We start from the raw sequence: 14201 nt of genomic DNA, 5'->3' as shown, positions 1-14201 counted from the left end.
TATAATTATCAGAAGGCTAACTGGGGCAATCAAACACAGGCTGCGCAGCTCATGGAATCATGGGCGAGCGTGCGGGTTTTGACACGGTCCCAGAAGGCATCTCCCCCGTACAGCCCCCGTCCGCACGATCCTCACCCCTCGCGGACCACGCGTTCACAGCGGTCCAGCAGCTCCCGAAGCGCCTGCTCATACAGCAGCCCGCCACGACTTCTAGCCAGCGACGACTGCAGCCACTGCCGTTTCCGCCCCTCCTCCCCCGTCGCCGCCCCCAGCACGCCCGCCACACCAGCACGTTCTATAGCATGACGCCCTGCGCCCCTTCCACCACCTCCACCCGCCTCCGCTTCCTCGCCACTCTGCAACCACCAGTCCTCTGGCGGTTCTCCCACTTCGTCCATCACCAGCACCGCCAGCCGCGGCGCCAATCGGCCACTGCCAACCAGCAGCGCTGCTAACGCCCCCAACGACCCAAGCCATGCCTCTTCCGCCTGCGGCCCAACCGCCTCCGCCTGCACCCCCACCTCGGAGCCCGGCCCCAACGCAGTACAACCGCAAGCTCCTGCAGCGCCCGTCATCCCATTTGCCGATGGCCCCCGCCCGCGCCTCCACCACACGCGCACTTCCGACACCTGCCCCCCACGCAGTCGCAGCTCCACTGCCGGCGGCAGCTGCGGCTGCTGCTGCGCTGCTGCCCCTACAGTCCTTGCCGCCGCTCCTGTTCCCACTCCTGCGCCCGCACGGCCGAAGCCAACCCGCACCAGCCGCACCGTCTCCGTCGCCGCCGGCAGCGAAGCCAACAGGAACAGCGTGGCGCTGCCACCTGTGCCGCGCCGCACGTCCCACCTGCCGCCGCCACCACCAATACTGCCGCCGCAGCCACCAATACCGCCGCTGCCACCACTGCTGCTGCTGCTACTGCTGCTGCCGTCTCGAACGCCTTCGCCTGCTCCGAAGCCAACTTTGGAGCCATTGGAACTGCCCTCGGCACCGCCGCCTGTGCCGGCGCCTGCGCCGGCGGGGCAGTGAGGCTGGTGGCCCACGTCCATGGCGTCCTCCACGTCACACAGCGTCAGCGCCGCCAGCCGCCTCAGCGCCGCCACCGCCGCCGCCGCGCGCCGCGTCAGGTAGCGGTCGTGGTCTCGAGGCTGCCGCCGCACCGCCAGCCGCGTCAGGCTGGCTGCCAGGCCGCAACCAGCACCCGCACCCGCACCGGCACCTGCACCCGCATGCTCGGCCGAGGCCTCGCCGGCCGCACCCGCACCCTCGCCCGCCTCACTGCGCTCTGGTACGGAGCCTGTTGCTGCTCCCGCGCCCGCCGCCGCCGCCCGCCGCCCGCCAGCCCCTGTGCCGCCACCCGCTAGCCCCTCCGCGGCGGAGCAGTGCGGCAGGCACAGGTCTGTCAGGGCGGGGCAGGCGGCGGCCAGGGCGGCGTAGACGGCGGCCTGGCGGGCGGCGTCGCCGGGCCATCCCTCCGTGAGGCCGGTCAGGTCAAGAGCCGTCAGACCAGGCAGCCGGGCACACACCTGCGGGGACGGCCATGTGTGGCAGGTGATGCGGTGGCGGGGTTGGATGGGAACGGACTGGGAAGAGGGCTGGAGAGGATGATCAGCACTGGACACAGGACGTGCGATTGGCTAGTACAACAGGCAACTTGGAGTTTTGGAGATGGCTCTGCGTCAACGGGGTCCCTCGCCGCTTGCACCAGCACTCGCCTCCCCTTCCTATGGATCCTGCAATGCTGCGTACCGGCCCCTCGCCCCTCGCCTCTCGTCTGAAACCCCGAGTCCGCAACTAGCGCCTTGAACGGCGGCTACTACGGCCCGCACCACCCCAACACCCAGCACCCAAGCACCCAAGGGCCTAAGCATCCAAACCTAGCCTAACCGCAGGACTGCCAATCCGAACCCCATTCCTACACCCCATCCCCCACCAGCGGCAGGTAGTCGTGTACGTCCGGGGGGCCGTACGACGCCCACCAGTCCGCACTGCGCAGCACCAGCCGGGACACGTGGCCCAGAGGGGCGGCGGCGACAGCGCCGGCAGCTGCGGGGCGTGCCGTGCCCGCCGGGCTGCCCGCAAACGGCGCCACGCCTGCGGCCGCCGTTGCGCCGGCGCTGGTTGTAGTGGTTGCAGTGGCTGTAGTGGCTGTAGCAGCGGCGACAGGTGCTGCAGCCGCCGCGCTGCTCACCAGCGGCAGCACCCACAGCCCAGCGAGGTTGAGGCACGTGTAGGCGCCGCCTCCTCCTCCACCCCAGCCTCCTCCTCCTCCCCAGCCTCCTCCTCCTCCCCAGCCTCTTTCAGCTCCTCCGCCTCCGCCCCAACCTCCGGCTCCTCCACTCGCGGCCGCAACAACAGCGGCCCCATTGCCGTACGCCTCCTCGTCCAGCGCCAACGTGATCGTGAGGTCACGGCAACGGCGCCAGCGCACCAATGGCGTGGACAGCTGCCCCTGGCTCGCCCACCGCCGCCGGTCGGCCGGCCGTACGACAAATGCGGCGCGCCGTACGCAGCCGTCCACCGTGTCACGCAGTGTACGGCAGGCGGCGCGGGCCGCGCGTACGGCGTGTGCGGCAGCCAGGTGTCGGTACAGCAGGTCGCGGGAGGGGGAGTCAAGGGCGTGGAGGACGTCGTCGAGGCAGGGGGCAGTGCTGGCAGCGGCGGGGTTGGCCGCGGAGGGCGAGGCGGGGGGCTGAGAAGGCGGTGGCAGGGGTGGGTGCACCAAGGCAGCGGTGGGGGATGGGTCCATGGTGCTTTAGAGGCGGCAGGGGCTGGGCTGGGCTGGGCGAGTGTGGTGTTTCGACTGTGCGGAGCCCGGGCGGGGCCACTCTAGGGCTGGTCGCTGACCTGTAGAGTCCGCGCCGTCTCGCCTGAGCTGCTTGACGATGCAGCTGTGGAATATCCAGTGTAGAAAATGTATGTGCGTTGCTTTGCAGAGCGCTTTCAGGCTCGCGAGGTCGAGGTGAAAATATAGAAAGTTGGTGGCTAGGCTCCGCAGTAATCTTCAAGGGAGCTCACATTTATAAATGAATCTTCAATATGCTGCTTGCAACAGTTGCAGTAGCTAGCGTGCATGGCATCGCTCGGGACACTCGGGCCAAGCTCACGGCCAAGCTCTGGGCGAGTCGGGGCCGGGAATGAGGGGTTTGGTCACGGTATTGCTGCGTTGTGTTCCAATAATGCAGCAAAATGAGGGATCCAAGCCAGCCATCAGCAGGCGGGCAGCGCGGCGCAGGCGGGCAGCGTGGCGTGCCGTGTGAGTGGCGCTGGATCCAACGAGGGGGGGCCCGGGGGCCGCAAGCCCGTTTCACTTGTCTCAAGTCCCAAAGCTCGCCTCAAAACATACCACCTTAGCAGTTTTTACTCTGATTAACGAACAGTCGACCTGTGATACCTTGATCAACAAGCAACAGCTCGCTCCCGAAAGTTTTATTCCCCCAGCCTGCACGAATCGTCACCATATTATCTAACCCTATGAGCTCGCAATATAGCAATAGTAGCCAGGGCATCTTGACCGAGGCCGGGGCAGGTCAACTTAGCAACCTCGTCCGGCATGTCGACGCGGATTTCCTGGCGGGGCTGTGGGCGCGCCTGGACGCATCCGGCAGCGTCAGCTCCGCAAGGCTAGCTTGTCGCGACATGCGAGATGCTGTCGACGGCGGCGTCCGAGCGGCGCAGCTCGCACTGGGCCCGCAGTCCGAGGCCGCGAGCCTGCTTCTGCTCGGGACTCCCGAGACATCGCTTACGCACCGCGGCCGCTCCTACGACGGCGCAATACCACTGCCGCTTACGCAGCGGCTGCTGAGCCGGCTGCCGCGGCTGGAGTGCCTGGCTGTGGGTCTGTCGGCACACGCCTCACCGGCGACAACGGATAGTCGGCGGGCGCCGCAGGGGGAACAGACACCACCGTCACTCCTGCTGCAGGAGAACCCGGCGGGGTGCGGGCATCCCCACGGCAGCCGCAGCTGCAGCAGTGGCAGTAGCAGGGGCAGTAGCAGGGGCAATAGCGGCAGTGCTTGTAGCTGCAACTTCTACAGCCCAACGTGCACGCCAACTGACGCACGCCGGCAGCTGCCGCTGCCACTCGCGCTAGTGCTGCCGCCGCCGCCGCGGCCCCCAGTAACGCCCGCACCCACGCCGCCGCTGCTGCCGGCATGCTAAGCGCTGACCAGCTGCAGCCCCCGCTGCCGCTTCCTCGCGCTGCGGGTGCTGGACCTGCGCGGCGTGCCGTGGTGGCCGCTGTCCCTCTTCCAACAGCCCCTGCAAGCTGCGGCCCCGCCCGAGCCGCGGCCGCCGTCATCAGCCGAACCACCGGTTTCCCCTGACGCTCCAGGGCGGCAATCGCACGTCACGTTAGCAGCCGCAACCGCAGCAGCTGCTGTGGATGGAGAGCCATGGCGGCGGCGGCACCAGGTGCCGGCGGTACAGACGCAGCAGCACCGCCGCCAGTGGCAAGTGCAGCAACAGCAGCAGCAGCAGCAGCTCCGCCGCCGCCACCAGTGGCAAGTGCAGCAGCGGCAGCGGCAGTGGTACGGGGCGCTGGCGGCGGCGGCGCCCGGTCTGGCGGTGCTGCGGCTGCCTGGTCTGGTGGCGGTGCCGGGGGTGGAGGCGCTGAGCGGCAGCCTGCAGGAGCTGGAGGCGGCGCCGCCGGCGGCAGTAGCAGCGGTAGCAGGAGCAGCAGCTGCAGCTACAGTGGCCATGGTAACAGCTACTGCCGATGCGGTGCCGGGTGCAGCTGCTGCGACTGCGCCTGGTGGACGTGCTGGCGCTGCGGCAAGAGGTGGCTACGGCGGTGGCGGCGGCAGTGGCGCTGGCGGCGGCAATGTCAGCAGAACTAGCTGCTACTGCCGCTGCGCGCTGCAATGGGCTGACGAGCTACAGCCCTGGCTGTGGCGGGCGGTCCTGGCCTCGGTGCGGCGGCTACGACGGCTGCGTGTACTGACGCTGTATGACTTTGCGGAGGAGCAACGGCTGGGCGCCTGCAGCAGCAGCAGCAGCTGCTGCCTTGGCGGCGGCTGGGGCGATACGGATGATGCGGACACGTACGGTTCGCCAGGGCAACTGGGCAGCGCTGAGGTACTGGGCAGCGCTGATGATAGGTTTGTTGACAGCCCGGCGAGCGGTGATGAAAGCAGTGACACCAGTAGCAGCCATAACGAAGACTCTGAATGTGATTATGACTACGGTCTGGGGCTGGGGGATGTTGCTCCCGGCGGCACCGGCAGTTGGGGCGGCGGCGGCAGTTGGGGAGGCGGCGGCGGGCCCACACCCTCACATGACACCCGGCCCACACGTGCGCTGCTGGCGGCTTTCAGTGCCGGCCGCCTGCCGGCTACCCTGCGCTGTCTGCGTGTGGGCCGCCGCTGCAGCGAATCCTGCGGCGGCAGTGGCGGCAGTGGTGGTGCTGACGAAAGAAGCAGCTCGTTCGGTGTTTGCAGCGCCGTTCAGACCGGAGGCGCAGCCACCTCCTGTCGCCACCGGCTGGCGCCGCCGCAAGGCTGCTGCTGGAACTATGACGGCGGCTGCACCGGGGTCGGCTGCTACAGCTGCGGTTGCTGCTACTGCCGCTGCCCATGTTGCACACCCGGGGCCGTAACGCGGCTGCCGCTGGCGCCGCCGCTGGGCATAGAGGTGGAGGTGCTTCCCCCGCCGGCCGCAACCATAATCGCGCCGTCGCAGGAGGAGCAGCAGCAGCAGCAGAAGCAGCAGCGGCCGTGCACACCAGTGACGGGATCCGTGGATCCACGCAGGTGCGGCCTCGCCGTGACCCTGACGGGGGAGCTGGAGCTGGAGGCGCTGACTCAGCCGCAGCAGGGGCCGGCAGCGGGGTGGCTGGCGGCACTCGCCTCGCCAGAGGGCCCCGGCGGCGGCGCACGGCGGGTTGGCAGTGGCGGCAGTGGCGGCGGCAGTAGCAGCGGCGGCGGCGGCAGCCATGATAGCGAATGTGGCATTGGTGGTAGTAGCGCCGGCAGTGGCGGCTGTGGCGTTGGGTGTGGGCAGCAAGGCGCGTCCAGGTGCCCGAGACTGCCGCCGCCGCGCATCCGGCGGCTGCGGCTGGAGCGGCTGCACGTGCTGTCGCCCAGCGCCGCCCGCCGCCAGCTGCAGCAGCTGCTGCAGCCGCTGCTACAGCCTGGCAGCGTCAGCAGCAGCCGCCAGCGCTGCTGTGCGAGCTTTGCCATGGCCGTGGGTGCTGCTGACGGGACGGAACCGGCTGGGGAGCTGGCGCCGGATGCGCCTCCCCAGCAGATGGAACTGGAGGTGGGCGAGCTCACGGTGCACTACTGCTTCGGCGGCGGGCGGCCCGTGTGCCCCGCCGCCGGCACCCAGCCCCTGCTGGACCTGCTGCCGCGGGCCCTGGCCGCGCTGCCGCACAGGCTGCGCCTCCGCACCACGGCGGCGGCACGGCGCCACCCCCAGCAGGAGCCGCCGCAGGAGCCGCCGCAGGAGCTGCCGCAGGAGCCGCCGCAGGAGCCGCCGCAAGAGCTACTGCTCCCGCCGCTACAGCCGCCGCTGCAGCACGGGGAAGCGGAGGAGGAGCAGCAGCAGCAGCGGCGGTTGGGCGTGTACGGTAACGGCAGTGTGACGGTGAGCTTGGATTTGGAACTGTGGCCGCCGCCGGCTCTGCTGCCGCCACCGCCTTCACAGTCGCCGCCAGGGCCGCCGCGGCTGCCGATGAGGCAAGTGCCTGGAGCCTTGATGGGGGTGCGGCGCCTGCAGCGGCAGGAGGGGGCATGGGTGGGTCTGGAGGCCGCGGGCCGGGATGCAGGTGCCGGCGGCCGGGAGACCTGGTGCGCCGTGGCGCACCGGCTGTTGAGCATGGGTACTGCAGCTGTTGCTGCGGAGGCGGCCGCGGCCACGGCAGCGGCAGCGGGCATGGCCCACGTGCACGGGGCGGGGAATACAGTAGTGACGGCGGCGGCGGCGGCGGCGGCAGTGCCGGCGGCGGCGGGGCCGGCGGCGGCAGTGTTGGGGGCAGCAGCGCCACCCAAGCAGCAGCAGCCGCAGCAGCAGCCGCAGCCGTCCGGCAGGGATGCGCCAGGGGGCCTGCACCGGGTGCTGCTGCTGGTGCTGGTTCCAAGCAGCTGCTGTGATGGTGGGTGCAGCGACTGCCGCCGCAGCGGCGATGGCAGCGGCGGTGGTGGCAGTGGCAGTGCTGCTGCTGGCGGTGGTGGTGCTGGCGGTGGCGCTGCTGGTGCTGGCGCGACCGCCGCGATGCCGGCGCTGGCGTCGCCTGGGGCGCTGTCTGCGTGGCTGCGCGGTCTCGACATGGAGCTGGCCCGGAGGCGGCAGCAGCGGCGCCGCCGTCGTTGCCAGCAGCGCGACGGCGCGGGCTTCAGCTCTGACCCTGTCCGCAGCGACCCGGTGGGTCGCAACACGGCAGCGGAGGCGGTGGAGTGGCGTGTCCGTGCGGACGCTGCTGCTGCGCTGCCCCTACCCGACACTGATGGTGTGGCTTGTGGCAGAGGCGGTGGGCGTGGTGGCGGCAGCGGCAGAGGCAGAAGCTGTGTGGCGCTTCAGGGGGGAGCAGTGGCGGACGGCGCGCCGCTGCTGCTGCTGCTGCAGGTGCTAGTGGACACAGCAGATGATGGGGATGTGGGGCTCAAGGGTGCTGGCGAAGGCAAAGGCAAAGAAGAAGGCAAAGGCGAAGGCGAGGGCGGCTCGCCAACGGCGCCGCGACCGCCGGCGCCGGCGCCACACATACCGCCTGCGGGAGGCGTGTGTCTGCCGGCGGGGCGGTGGGCGGCAAAGGCAGTGGCGGACGCGCTCGGCAGCAGCTACTGCGGTGGCGGCGGTGGCTGTGGTGGCGGCGGCAACAACTGTGGCGGTGCCGGAATGGCGGCGGACCGCTGCACGCGGCTGCTGTCGCCGCCGCCGATCTCAACCGCTGCGGCCTCCAATTTCCCCACACCGGCAGGTGGCGGTGGCGGTGGCTGCCACATGCAGCCGAGCGGCACGTCGGGGCGGCTTGGAAGTGGCGGCGGCGGTGGCAAAAGCGGAGGCGGAGACGGTGGTGTCGCCAGGGGTGGTGGCGGCGCCGCTGAAGTGTTCTGCCTCTGTGACGGGACCGTCGGTGGCATGGACATCCACGCGTGTCTGGCGGCATCCCTGCAAGCGGTGAGTGCGAGTGAAGAGGGGGCGAGGGCGAGGGCGAGGGCTAGGAGAATGAGTGTGCACAAGGCGTGCGCGTGTTCTGTGTAATGTGGCGCACCTGTGACTCGCTGCTGGCGTGGGCTGTCGTGGCCTTGTACGCGTGCCTTGTACGGCTGGAGGTGTGAATGATAGAGCCGAGCCCAGTTAGCTTCCTTTTGCCATGGGACTAATGCGAGAGCATTGCGGCAGCGGTGGCCGCTGGCCCCAGCTTGCTCGGGCTATTGCTGTCTCTTGCTTGAGAGCCTTGTGGGCCGAATGCACCCCGCCCATCGCATCCTCCGACGTCACAGGTGTTGCAGGAGTGGTGGGGTGCTTGGGCACATTATTGGCATCAGCAGGACGAGCAGGAGGCAGAGGCGGAGGCGGAGCTGTGGGACAGGCGGCCCGCGGCGGTGGGGGCGTGCGCCCGTGCGGCGGTTGCTGCTGCGGATGCTGGTGGCGGCAGTAGCTGTCGCAGCGGCGGCAGTAGCGCCTGCATAAGTGATGGCAATGCCCGCAGCTCCAGCAGAGGTGCGTGGGCGCCGTGGCAGGAAGAGGGGCTGGACCGGCTGCTGCGGGCGGCGGAGGAGGCGTGTGCGCTGATGCCCGAGGTCGCGTATGTGTGATGGCCGTGCAGGCTGCGTATATTCCTGGCCGGGGACTGTTCATGGACTACCAAGTGGTCTAGAAGCGCCCTAAAGGCTAAAGCGCGAGGGTAAGATGGGTAGCGCCGAGTCCCGGCGCACGGGCAGTTGCTGAGGTGGCTTCCTTCCAATCGCGAAGCTGAGGCAATTTTATTCATGCTACTTGTGCATGATTTATTTGCTGGAATGCATCGTAGCCAGCATCGTAGCCCTTACACTTGCCGACGCTGTTCACCGCTTAAGAATACCGTGTTAGTGCTTCTGGACTGTACTTCTTATAATTTACGTACATGCACATTGGTGTGAACACCACAGCCACAGCTGCGCAATCAAGAGGCCAGCTGAAGTTGTCATGGCGCTCAACGCAAACGCAACGTCCGACCGTGGTTCCTTCAGCGAGCGCAGCGTACAAGTTCACGACCAGCCAGAACCAACACTCCTAGATGTGCTGCGTCAGCTGGACGTGCGCACGCTGGACGCGATGGTGGACGGTTTACGACGGGACATGCGCAGCCTCGCCGCGGCGCGGCTCGCGTCCCGCGAGCTCCGGCTCGTGATCGACGGCAGCATGCGCGATGTGACGCTGTCGCTCTCCTCCCAGATCGAGGCCACAAGGCTGCCCGGGCAGCGCTCGCCGCTCGCTCGCTTCCCGCGCTGCCGCTGCCTGCGCGTGCGGCTGGTGTGGGACCCCTCCCACCACATCGCAGCAGCCGACTACTCGCTCGCCGGCGCCGACTCCGTCACTGGTGCTAGACACGGTGTTAGCCGCGGTAGCGGCGGCCGCCGCCGCGGCGGCGACGGCGACTTGCGGCTGCAGGGGCGCCTTTGGCTGGTGATTGAGGGCGTGAGCGCCGAGCTCCGCGGCCGCATCCGTACCCTGGTCGTCTACCCCTCAGCCGCCGGCGCAGCCGCCACCGCAGTAGCCACCGCTTCCAGCAGCGCTCATAACGCCACTGCCGTCGCTGCTGCTACTGCTGGATACGGCGGCGGCTACGGCTACGGTTACACCAGCGGCGGCTGGGCCTCCACGCGCACGCTACACGCCGTGATGATGTCGCTCGCGCGCCGCCTGCCAGGCCTGCAAGAGCTCGACCTCTCGCGCCTCTCTCCCGAGTCCATGACCCGCACCATGGAAGGAGCGGCCGCAGCGGCAGCGGCGGCGGCCCAGGTGGCGGCGGGTCAGATGGAGGGAGCGGTGGGCGGCGGGCCCGCCGCCGCCGCGCTGCCGCCGCTGCAGCAGGCGCCGCCGCTGCCCGCCCTACACCTGTTTCATCTGGAGCAGCAACGGGCGCAACAGCTGCTGGCGGTTAGAGAGCCGGACTGGCTGGCCCGGTCGGCGCTGAGCCAGGCGGCACTGGCGCTGCCGCAGCTGGCGACCCTCAAGCTCGGCTGCGCCGCCGCCGCGGCGGCCCTGAGCAAGGTAGTCTTTCACCGTGCTGAGGACGACGGTGCCGCCAGTAAAAGCTACAGCCTCTTCGGCAGCCTGACGGCTCTGGAGCTGGACCTGCACCACGACGCGCTGCGCCACAAGGCTCTGGCCGGCATCACCAGCCTGCAGTGCCTGAGGCGCCTGAGGCTGAGCTGCTGCCTAGACGATGCAGGCGGTGGGGCGGCCGGGGGTGGGGGCGGAGGCGGAGGCGGGGGTGGAGGCGGAGACTTTTGGGCGCCAGGTGGCGGCGGGGCAGGCGGAGGCGGGGATGGCGGCGGGGCTGCTGGTGGTGGTGGCCTTGGCAGTGGCAATAGCAGCAACGGCCCAGTGCCGCTGCCGGGGCTGTGGGCGGCGCTACAGCCGTCCGTGGAGGTTCTGGAACTGTGCTACAGCCGCTGCAGGGGGCTGCTACTGCCGGACCGCGTGACGCTGCGCCTGGCGGCGGGCAAGCTCGAAGAGGTGGAGGTGGCGGCGAGCGGCAGCGATGGCCGTGGCGTTGAGAGTTACGAAGGCAGCAGCAATCACAGTTACGATTCCACGCATTCCAGGGCTGCTGCTGCCATGCAAGGCGGCGCCGCCGCGGCCGGCGGTGACGAGGGCGCGGCGGCGGCGGCGGCTGCTGCTGCTGGTGGCGGTGACGGCAGCGGGAGCCTGACGCCCATGCAACTGGCGGCGGTGGCGGAGCTGGTGGTACGCGCGCCGTTGCCGGCGCGGCCGGTGGTGCTGCGGCGGCTGCGCTGCGGCGCGCTTTGCGACGACGCAGTGAGCACGCGGCGCCTGGCGGCGGGGCAGCCGCTGGATGCGCTGGCGGCAGCGGCGCGGGAGGTTGAGGTGCGCGAGCTGCAGGTGGACAGCGGTGATGGGCGGCGGGTGGGCGTGGCGACGGCGCTGGTACGGCTGCTGCGGGCCGTACCGGCACGTGTGGAGTTCCTTGGGAGGCCGGTTGCCGTCTACGATCTGCATGGAGGCGTTCGCGGCGGCGGCATTGTTGGCGGTCCTGGCGGTGGTGGTGGCCGTAGGGCCGCAGCGGCTGGTGGTGCGGGTGGTGGAGGCGGCAGCATCAGGGCCGCATCAGACGCTTGTGGCAAATGCGCTGCTCTGGGCTCTGCTCCTGACGCTGGTGCTGGTGCTGGTGCTGGTGCTGGTGCGGCGGTCGAGGCAGGACCGGAGCAGCAGCAGCAGCCGGTGCGCGGCAGCAGCCTTGGCACGGCGGATGTGGGTCAGGTGGTGGAGGCGGCGGTGGAGTGGCTGTGGCGGCAGTGCAGCAGCATCAGCAGCAGTAGCAGGCCAAGCGACGGAGGCGGCACTGCAGCAGGGCGGCTGCAAGCGGTGGATGGGGCAAGTGCCTGGGTGCTGCTACGCGGCGGGCCGTTGGCGCTGCTGCAAGGCATGGCGGCAGGCCCAAAGACTGCGGAGGGCCCAACAGCTGCGGAGGGCCCAACAGCTGTGGAGGGACCGGCATCCGCCCCGGCGGCATTGCTGGCTGCGGAGTTTGAGAACGGTACTTTGGTGCAGTGGCTGTGCAGCGTCTCCCGGCTGCAGCGGCGTAGTGGCAGTAGCAAATGCTGCGGCCGTAGCAGCAGTAGCAGCGGCAGTAGCAGCAGCGGCAGTAGCAGCAGTAGCCACTGGCAGCAGCAGCTGCGGCACCAGCCGTACGAGTGCGAGCGAAGGCTGTGGGAGTGGGATGGCAGGGGTTGGGTGCGAGCGTACGAGCGGAAGCAGTGGGAGTGGGATGGCAAGGGCTGGGTGCAGCAGCCGCTGCCGCCGCGGCTGGGGGCGCGCGACGTGCCGCTGACCGTGGAGCGCTATGTTGTGGTGCCGCGGGCGGCGGCGGCGTTGTTGCACTGCGGCAGCGCCGCAGGCGCGGAGGAGCTTGTGGCACGACTGCATCATGCGGTGTCGGCAGCAGCGGAGGAGGAGGAGGACAAGGGCGTTGGGGAAGACTATAGCAGTGGTGGAGAGGTGATGGTGGCAGCAGCGGAGGCATTGGCGTCGGACGCGGCACCAACAGTGGCCGCCTGCTGTGAACCGTCCGAGCTCGGCAATAATGCGGTGGCAGTGCCGGCGGTGCCAGTGGCGGCAGTGGCGGCGGTGCCGGCGGCAGCGGTGCCAGCGGCGGCGGTGCCAGCGGCGGCAGCGGCAACGGCAGCGGTGCCAGCGGCGGCAGCGGTAACGGCAGCGGCGGCGACGGCCGTGGTGGTGCCGTCCTACGCGGTGGGCGGCGGCGGCGGCGACAGGGTACTGGGCAGAGCCCTGACGGCGGTGAGTACGGAAGATGGCGCCGTCAGTACGAAAGGGACGTGTATGGGGGCTTGGAACCGACAACGGGTAGGTCACGCGTGGCTGGGGACGGGGTGTGTCAGTACGGGCGTGGAGGCCGGGTATGGGGTACGTGGCGGCGTGGGCGTGGCGGGGCGGCATGGCCGTTGTGTGCCGGGCTGGCTCGTGCCTCGGCTTTCGTACGCACGCCAATCACGCCGGTTGACAGCGTTGACTGGGTTGACCTGTACCAACACTGGTGATGTGTTCCTCACATTGATGATGTGTTCCTTACCGACACAGGTGGTCCAGCAGCTGTGGGACACCGAGGACCACGGTGCTTGCAGCAGCAGCAGCGGCTGCGGCGGCGCCAGCAGCAGCAGTAGCAGTAGGAGTAGGGGCGGCGGCGGTGGCGGCGGAGGGAGTGGCGTTGGTTGCGGCACTAGCAGCAGCAGTAGCAGGGTGGAGCGGCTGGTGAGCCTCATTGGCCTGGAGGCGGCGCTGGTGGCGGATCGCGAGCAGGCCGCTGGCAGCAGCCTTGTGTTGACAGGTGGCTCGGCTACTCGGTGGTGCTGATGATGTGAATTTGTGGCTGCTGCGTGTTAAGAGCCCGAGGAAAAGGTTCAGTCTGGGTAAGCCTGGGACTAGGTTCTGGGTATACCGTAAGGTTGAGATAGGAAAGGGTTCGGGTATCGTGGAAGGCGCAAGATGAGATCACGAGATGCATACATGTCCCTGACCGGCCCTGGAGCCTGCTGCTGGTTTCGAGGTGGCCGGCGGCAGGGAGGGGGCCTTGCGCGCGTGCCGCCGGTGGTGGCTCCAGGTAGCGGCGACGTCGGTGGCTAGCTAGTAGCTGGCCCTAACAGGCCGTGGGGATGGGTGCCCAGTCGAAACAACCCCATCGAAACCGCTGAGCTCAACGGCTTTCATTTGAAGCATCCTTGGATCCGTACATTCGGCGGAGGCCGCTGCCAGCAGGAAAAGCGCGGCGGCCACTTCAACACTTGGCCAGCATCCATTCGGAGGCCGAGGCTAGCCTGGCACTGAACCTGGCGGCAGCTGCCCTGGCCATCCGTCCACACAGCTTTACGCAAGGGGAATACCGGGTGTGGCGTGGGGGAGGTGGTGCAAGCGCCATGTAGGACGGAAGGCGAGTAGGGCGGAATCGGAGCATTTTGATTGAAGCCTGGCAGCGCCACAGGTTCAGCACAGATTCAGCAGTGGGGCGGGAATGTGTGTTTGGATAGGGCTGCGGTGCTAGTTGCCTCCTGCCGACGAGTGGACGGGCGCCATACGCGTGTCGGAACCGGACTGTCAGGTGTGGAGTGAGGGCACTGCGGTGTTGAAGCAGGGCTGGACCGTGGACACGCTCATGGCTCAATTGCATTTGCTTGACGGCATGGTTACGCGTGAACTGCGTGCGTATACATCAACAATGGAAATGGCGGTGGCTGGGTTCTGGCTGCCACATCATAATTGCAAGAGCCCGATCGCGTAAGCAGCCTGAGTGGTTCTGGTTCTGGATACTGGTCTGGTTCGGTTGTGCTGTTGTGGAGCTACAGTGAGTATTGCGTGAATAATGAGGGACAATGACTCGATGGGGTCAACGCTTCGTTTCCATGTGCGCGTGGCTGCGCGCGTGGAGATGCGTGCGTCGGAGATGTGACTGGGACGTGGCTGAGCGTGGTCGCGGAATTTACTTGAGGTTGCATGGGTTGCTCTGTACAATATACGTGATAAAA

The 14201-nt window shown here is 68.7% G+C and overlaps 3 protein-coding genes across 3 annotated transcripts; 2 read left to right on the top strand and 1 right to left on the bottom strand.

Annotated features, from left to right (window-relative positions):
* Positions 1–46: 46 nt before the first annotated feature.
* Positions 47–3148, bottom strand: CHLRE_04g220787v5 (uncharacterized protein). Its single transcript, XM_043061895.1, has 2 exons — positions 1931–3148; positions 47–1523 (listed from the first exon to the last, which is right to left on the bottom strand). The coding sequence occupies exons 1-2, from the start codon at positions 2744–2746 to the stop codon at positions 132–134; spliced, it is 2208 nt and encodes a 735-aa protein (XP_042925247.1). The 5' UTR covers positions 2747–3148; the 3' UTR covers positions 47–131.
* A 199-nt stretch (positions 3149–3347) lies between these two features.
* CHLRE_04g220768v5 (uncharacterized protein) lies at positions 3348–9083 on the top strand. Its single transcript, XM_043061894.1, has 3 exons — positions 3348–3935; positions 4170–8112; positions 8439–9083. Exons 1-3 carry the CDS (start codon positions 3472–3474, stop codon positions 8751–8753), a joined length of 4722 nt encoding a protein of 1573 aa, XP_042925246.1. The 5' UTR covers positions 3348–3471; the 3' UTR covers positions 8754–9083.
* Positions 9084–9157: 74 nt separating this feature from the next.
* On the top strand, positions 9158–14163 carry CHLRE_04g220750v5 (uncharacterized protein). The gene is made up of 2 exons (XM_043061893.1): positions 9158–12462; positions 12763–14163. Exons 1-2 carry the CDS (start codon positions 9253–9255, stop codon positions 13033–13035), a joined length of 3483 nt encoding a protein of 1160 aa, XP_042925245.1. The 5' UTR covers positions 9158–9252; the 3' UTR covers positions 13036–14163.
* The last annotated feature ends 38 nt before the right edge of the window (positions 14164–14201 follow it).

Source organism: Chlamydomonas reinhardtii, chromosome 4 (genome assembly GCF_000002595.2).
Source record: "Chlamydomonas reinhardtii strain CC-503 cw92 mt+ chromosome 4, whole genome shotgun sequence".
Lineage (NCBI taxonomy): Eukaryota > Viridiplantae > Chlorophyta > Chlorophyceae > Chlamydomonadales > Chlamydomonadaceae > Chlamydomonas > Chlamydomonas reinhardtii.
The sequence above is the reverse complement of the archived record's forward strand: the minus strand, read 5'-3'. Positions and strand labels throughout refer to the sequence as shown.

Bases quoted from the DNA above. Each gene is read 5' to 3' on its own strand.
- CHLRE_04g220750v5 (XM_043061893.1), top strand. From the start codon at position 9,253: ATGGTGGACGGTTTACGACGGGACATGCGCAGCCTCGCCGCGGCGCGG. The intron at 12,463-12,762 runs GTGAGTACGGAA...TTACCGACACAG, and splicing joins TGGGCAGAGCCCTGACGGCG to GTGGTCCAGCAGCTGTGGGA.
- CHLRE_04g220787v5 (XM_043061895.1), bottom strand. From the start codon at position 2,746: ATGGACCCATCCCCCACCGCTGCCTTGGTGCACCCACCCCTGCCACCG. The intron at 1,524-1,930 runs GTGGGGGATGGG...CCGTCCCCGCAG, and splicing joins TACACGACTACCTGCCGCTG to GTGTGTGCCCGGCTGCCTGG.
- CHLRE_04g220768v5 (XM_043061894.1), top strand. From the start codon at position 3,472: ATGAGCTCGCAATATAGCAATAGTAGCCAGGGCATCTTGACCGAGGCC. The intron at 3,936-4,169 runs GTGCGGGCATCC...AGCGCTGACCAG, and splicing joins CTGCAGGAGAACCCGGCGGG to CTGCAGCCCCCGCTGCCGCT. The intron at 8,113-8,438 runs GTGAGTGCGAGT...CCGACGTCACAG, and splicing joins TGGCGGCATCCCTGCAAGCG to GTGTTGCAGGAGTGGTGGGG.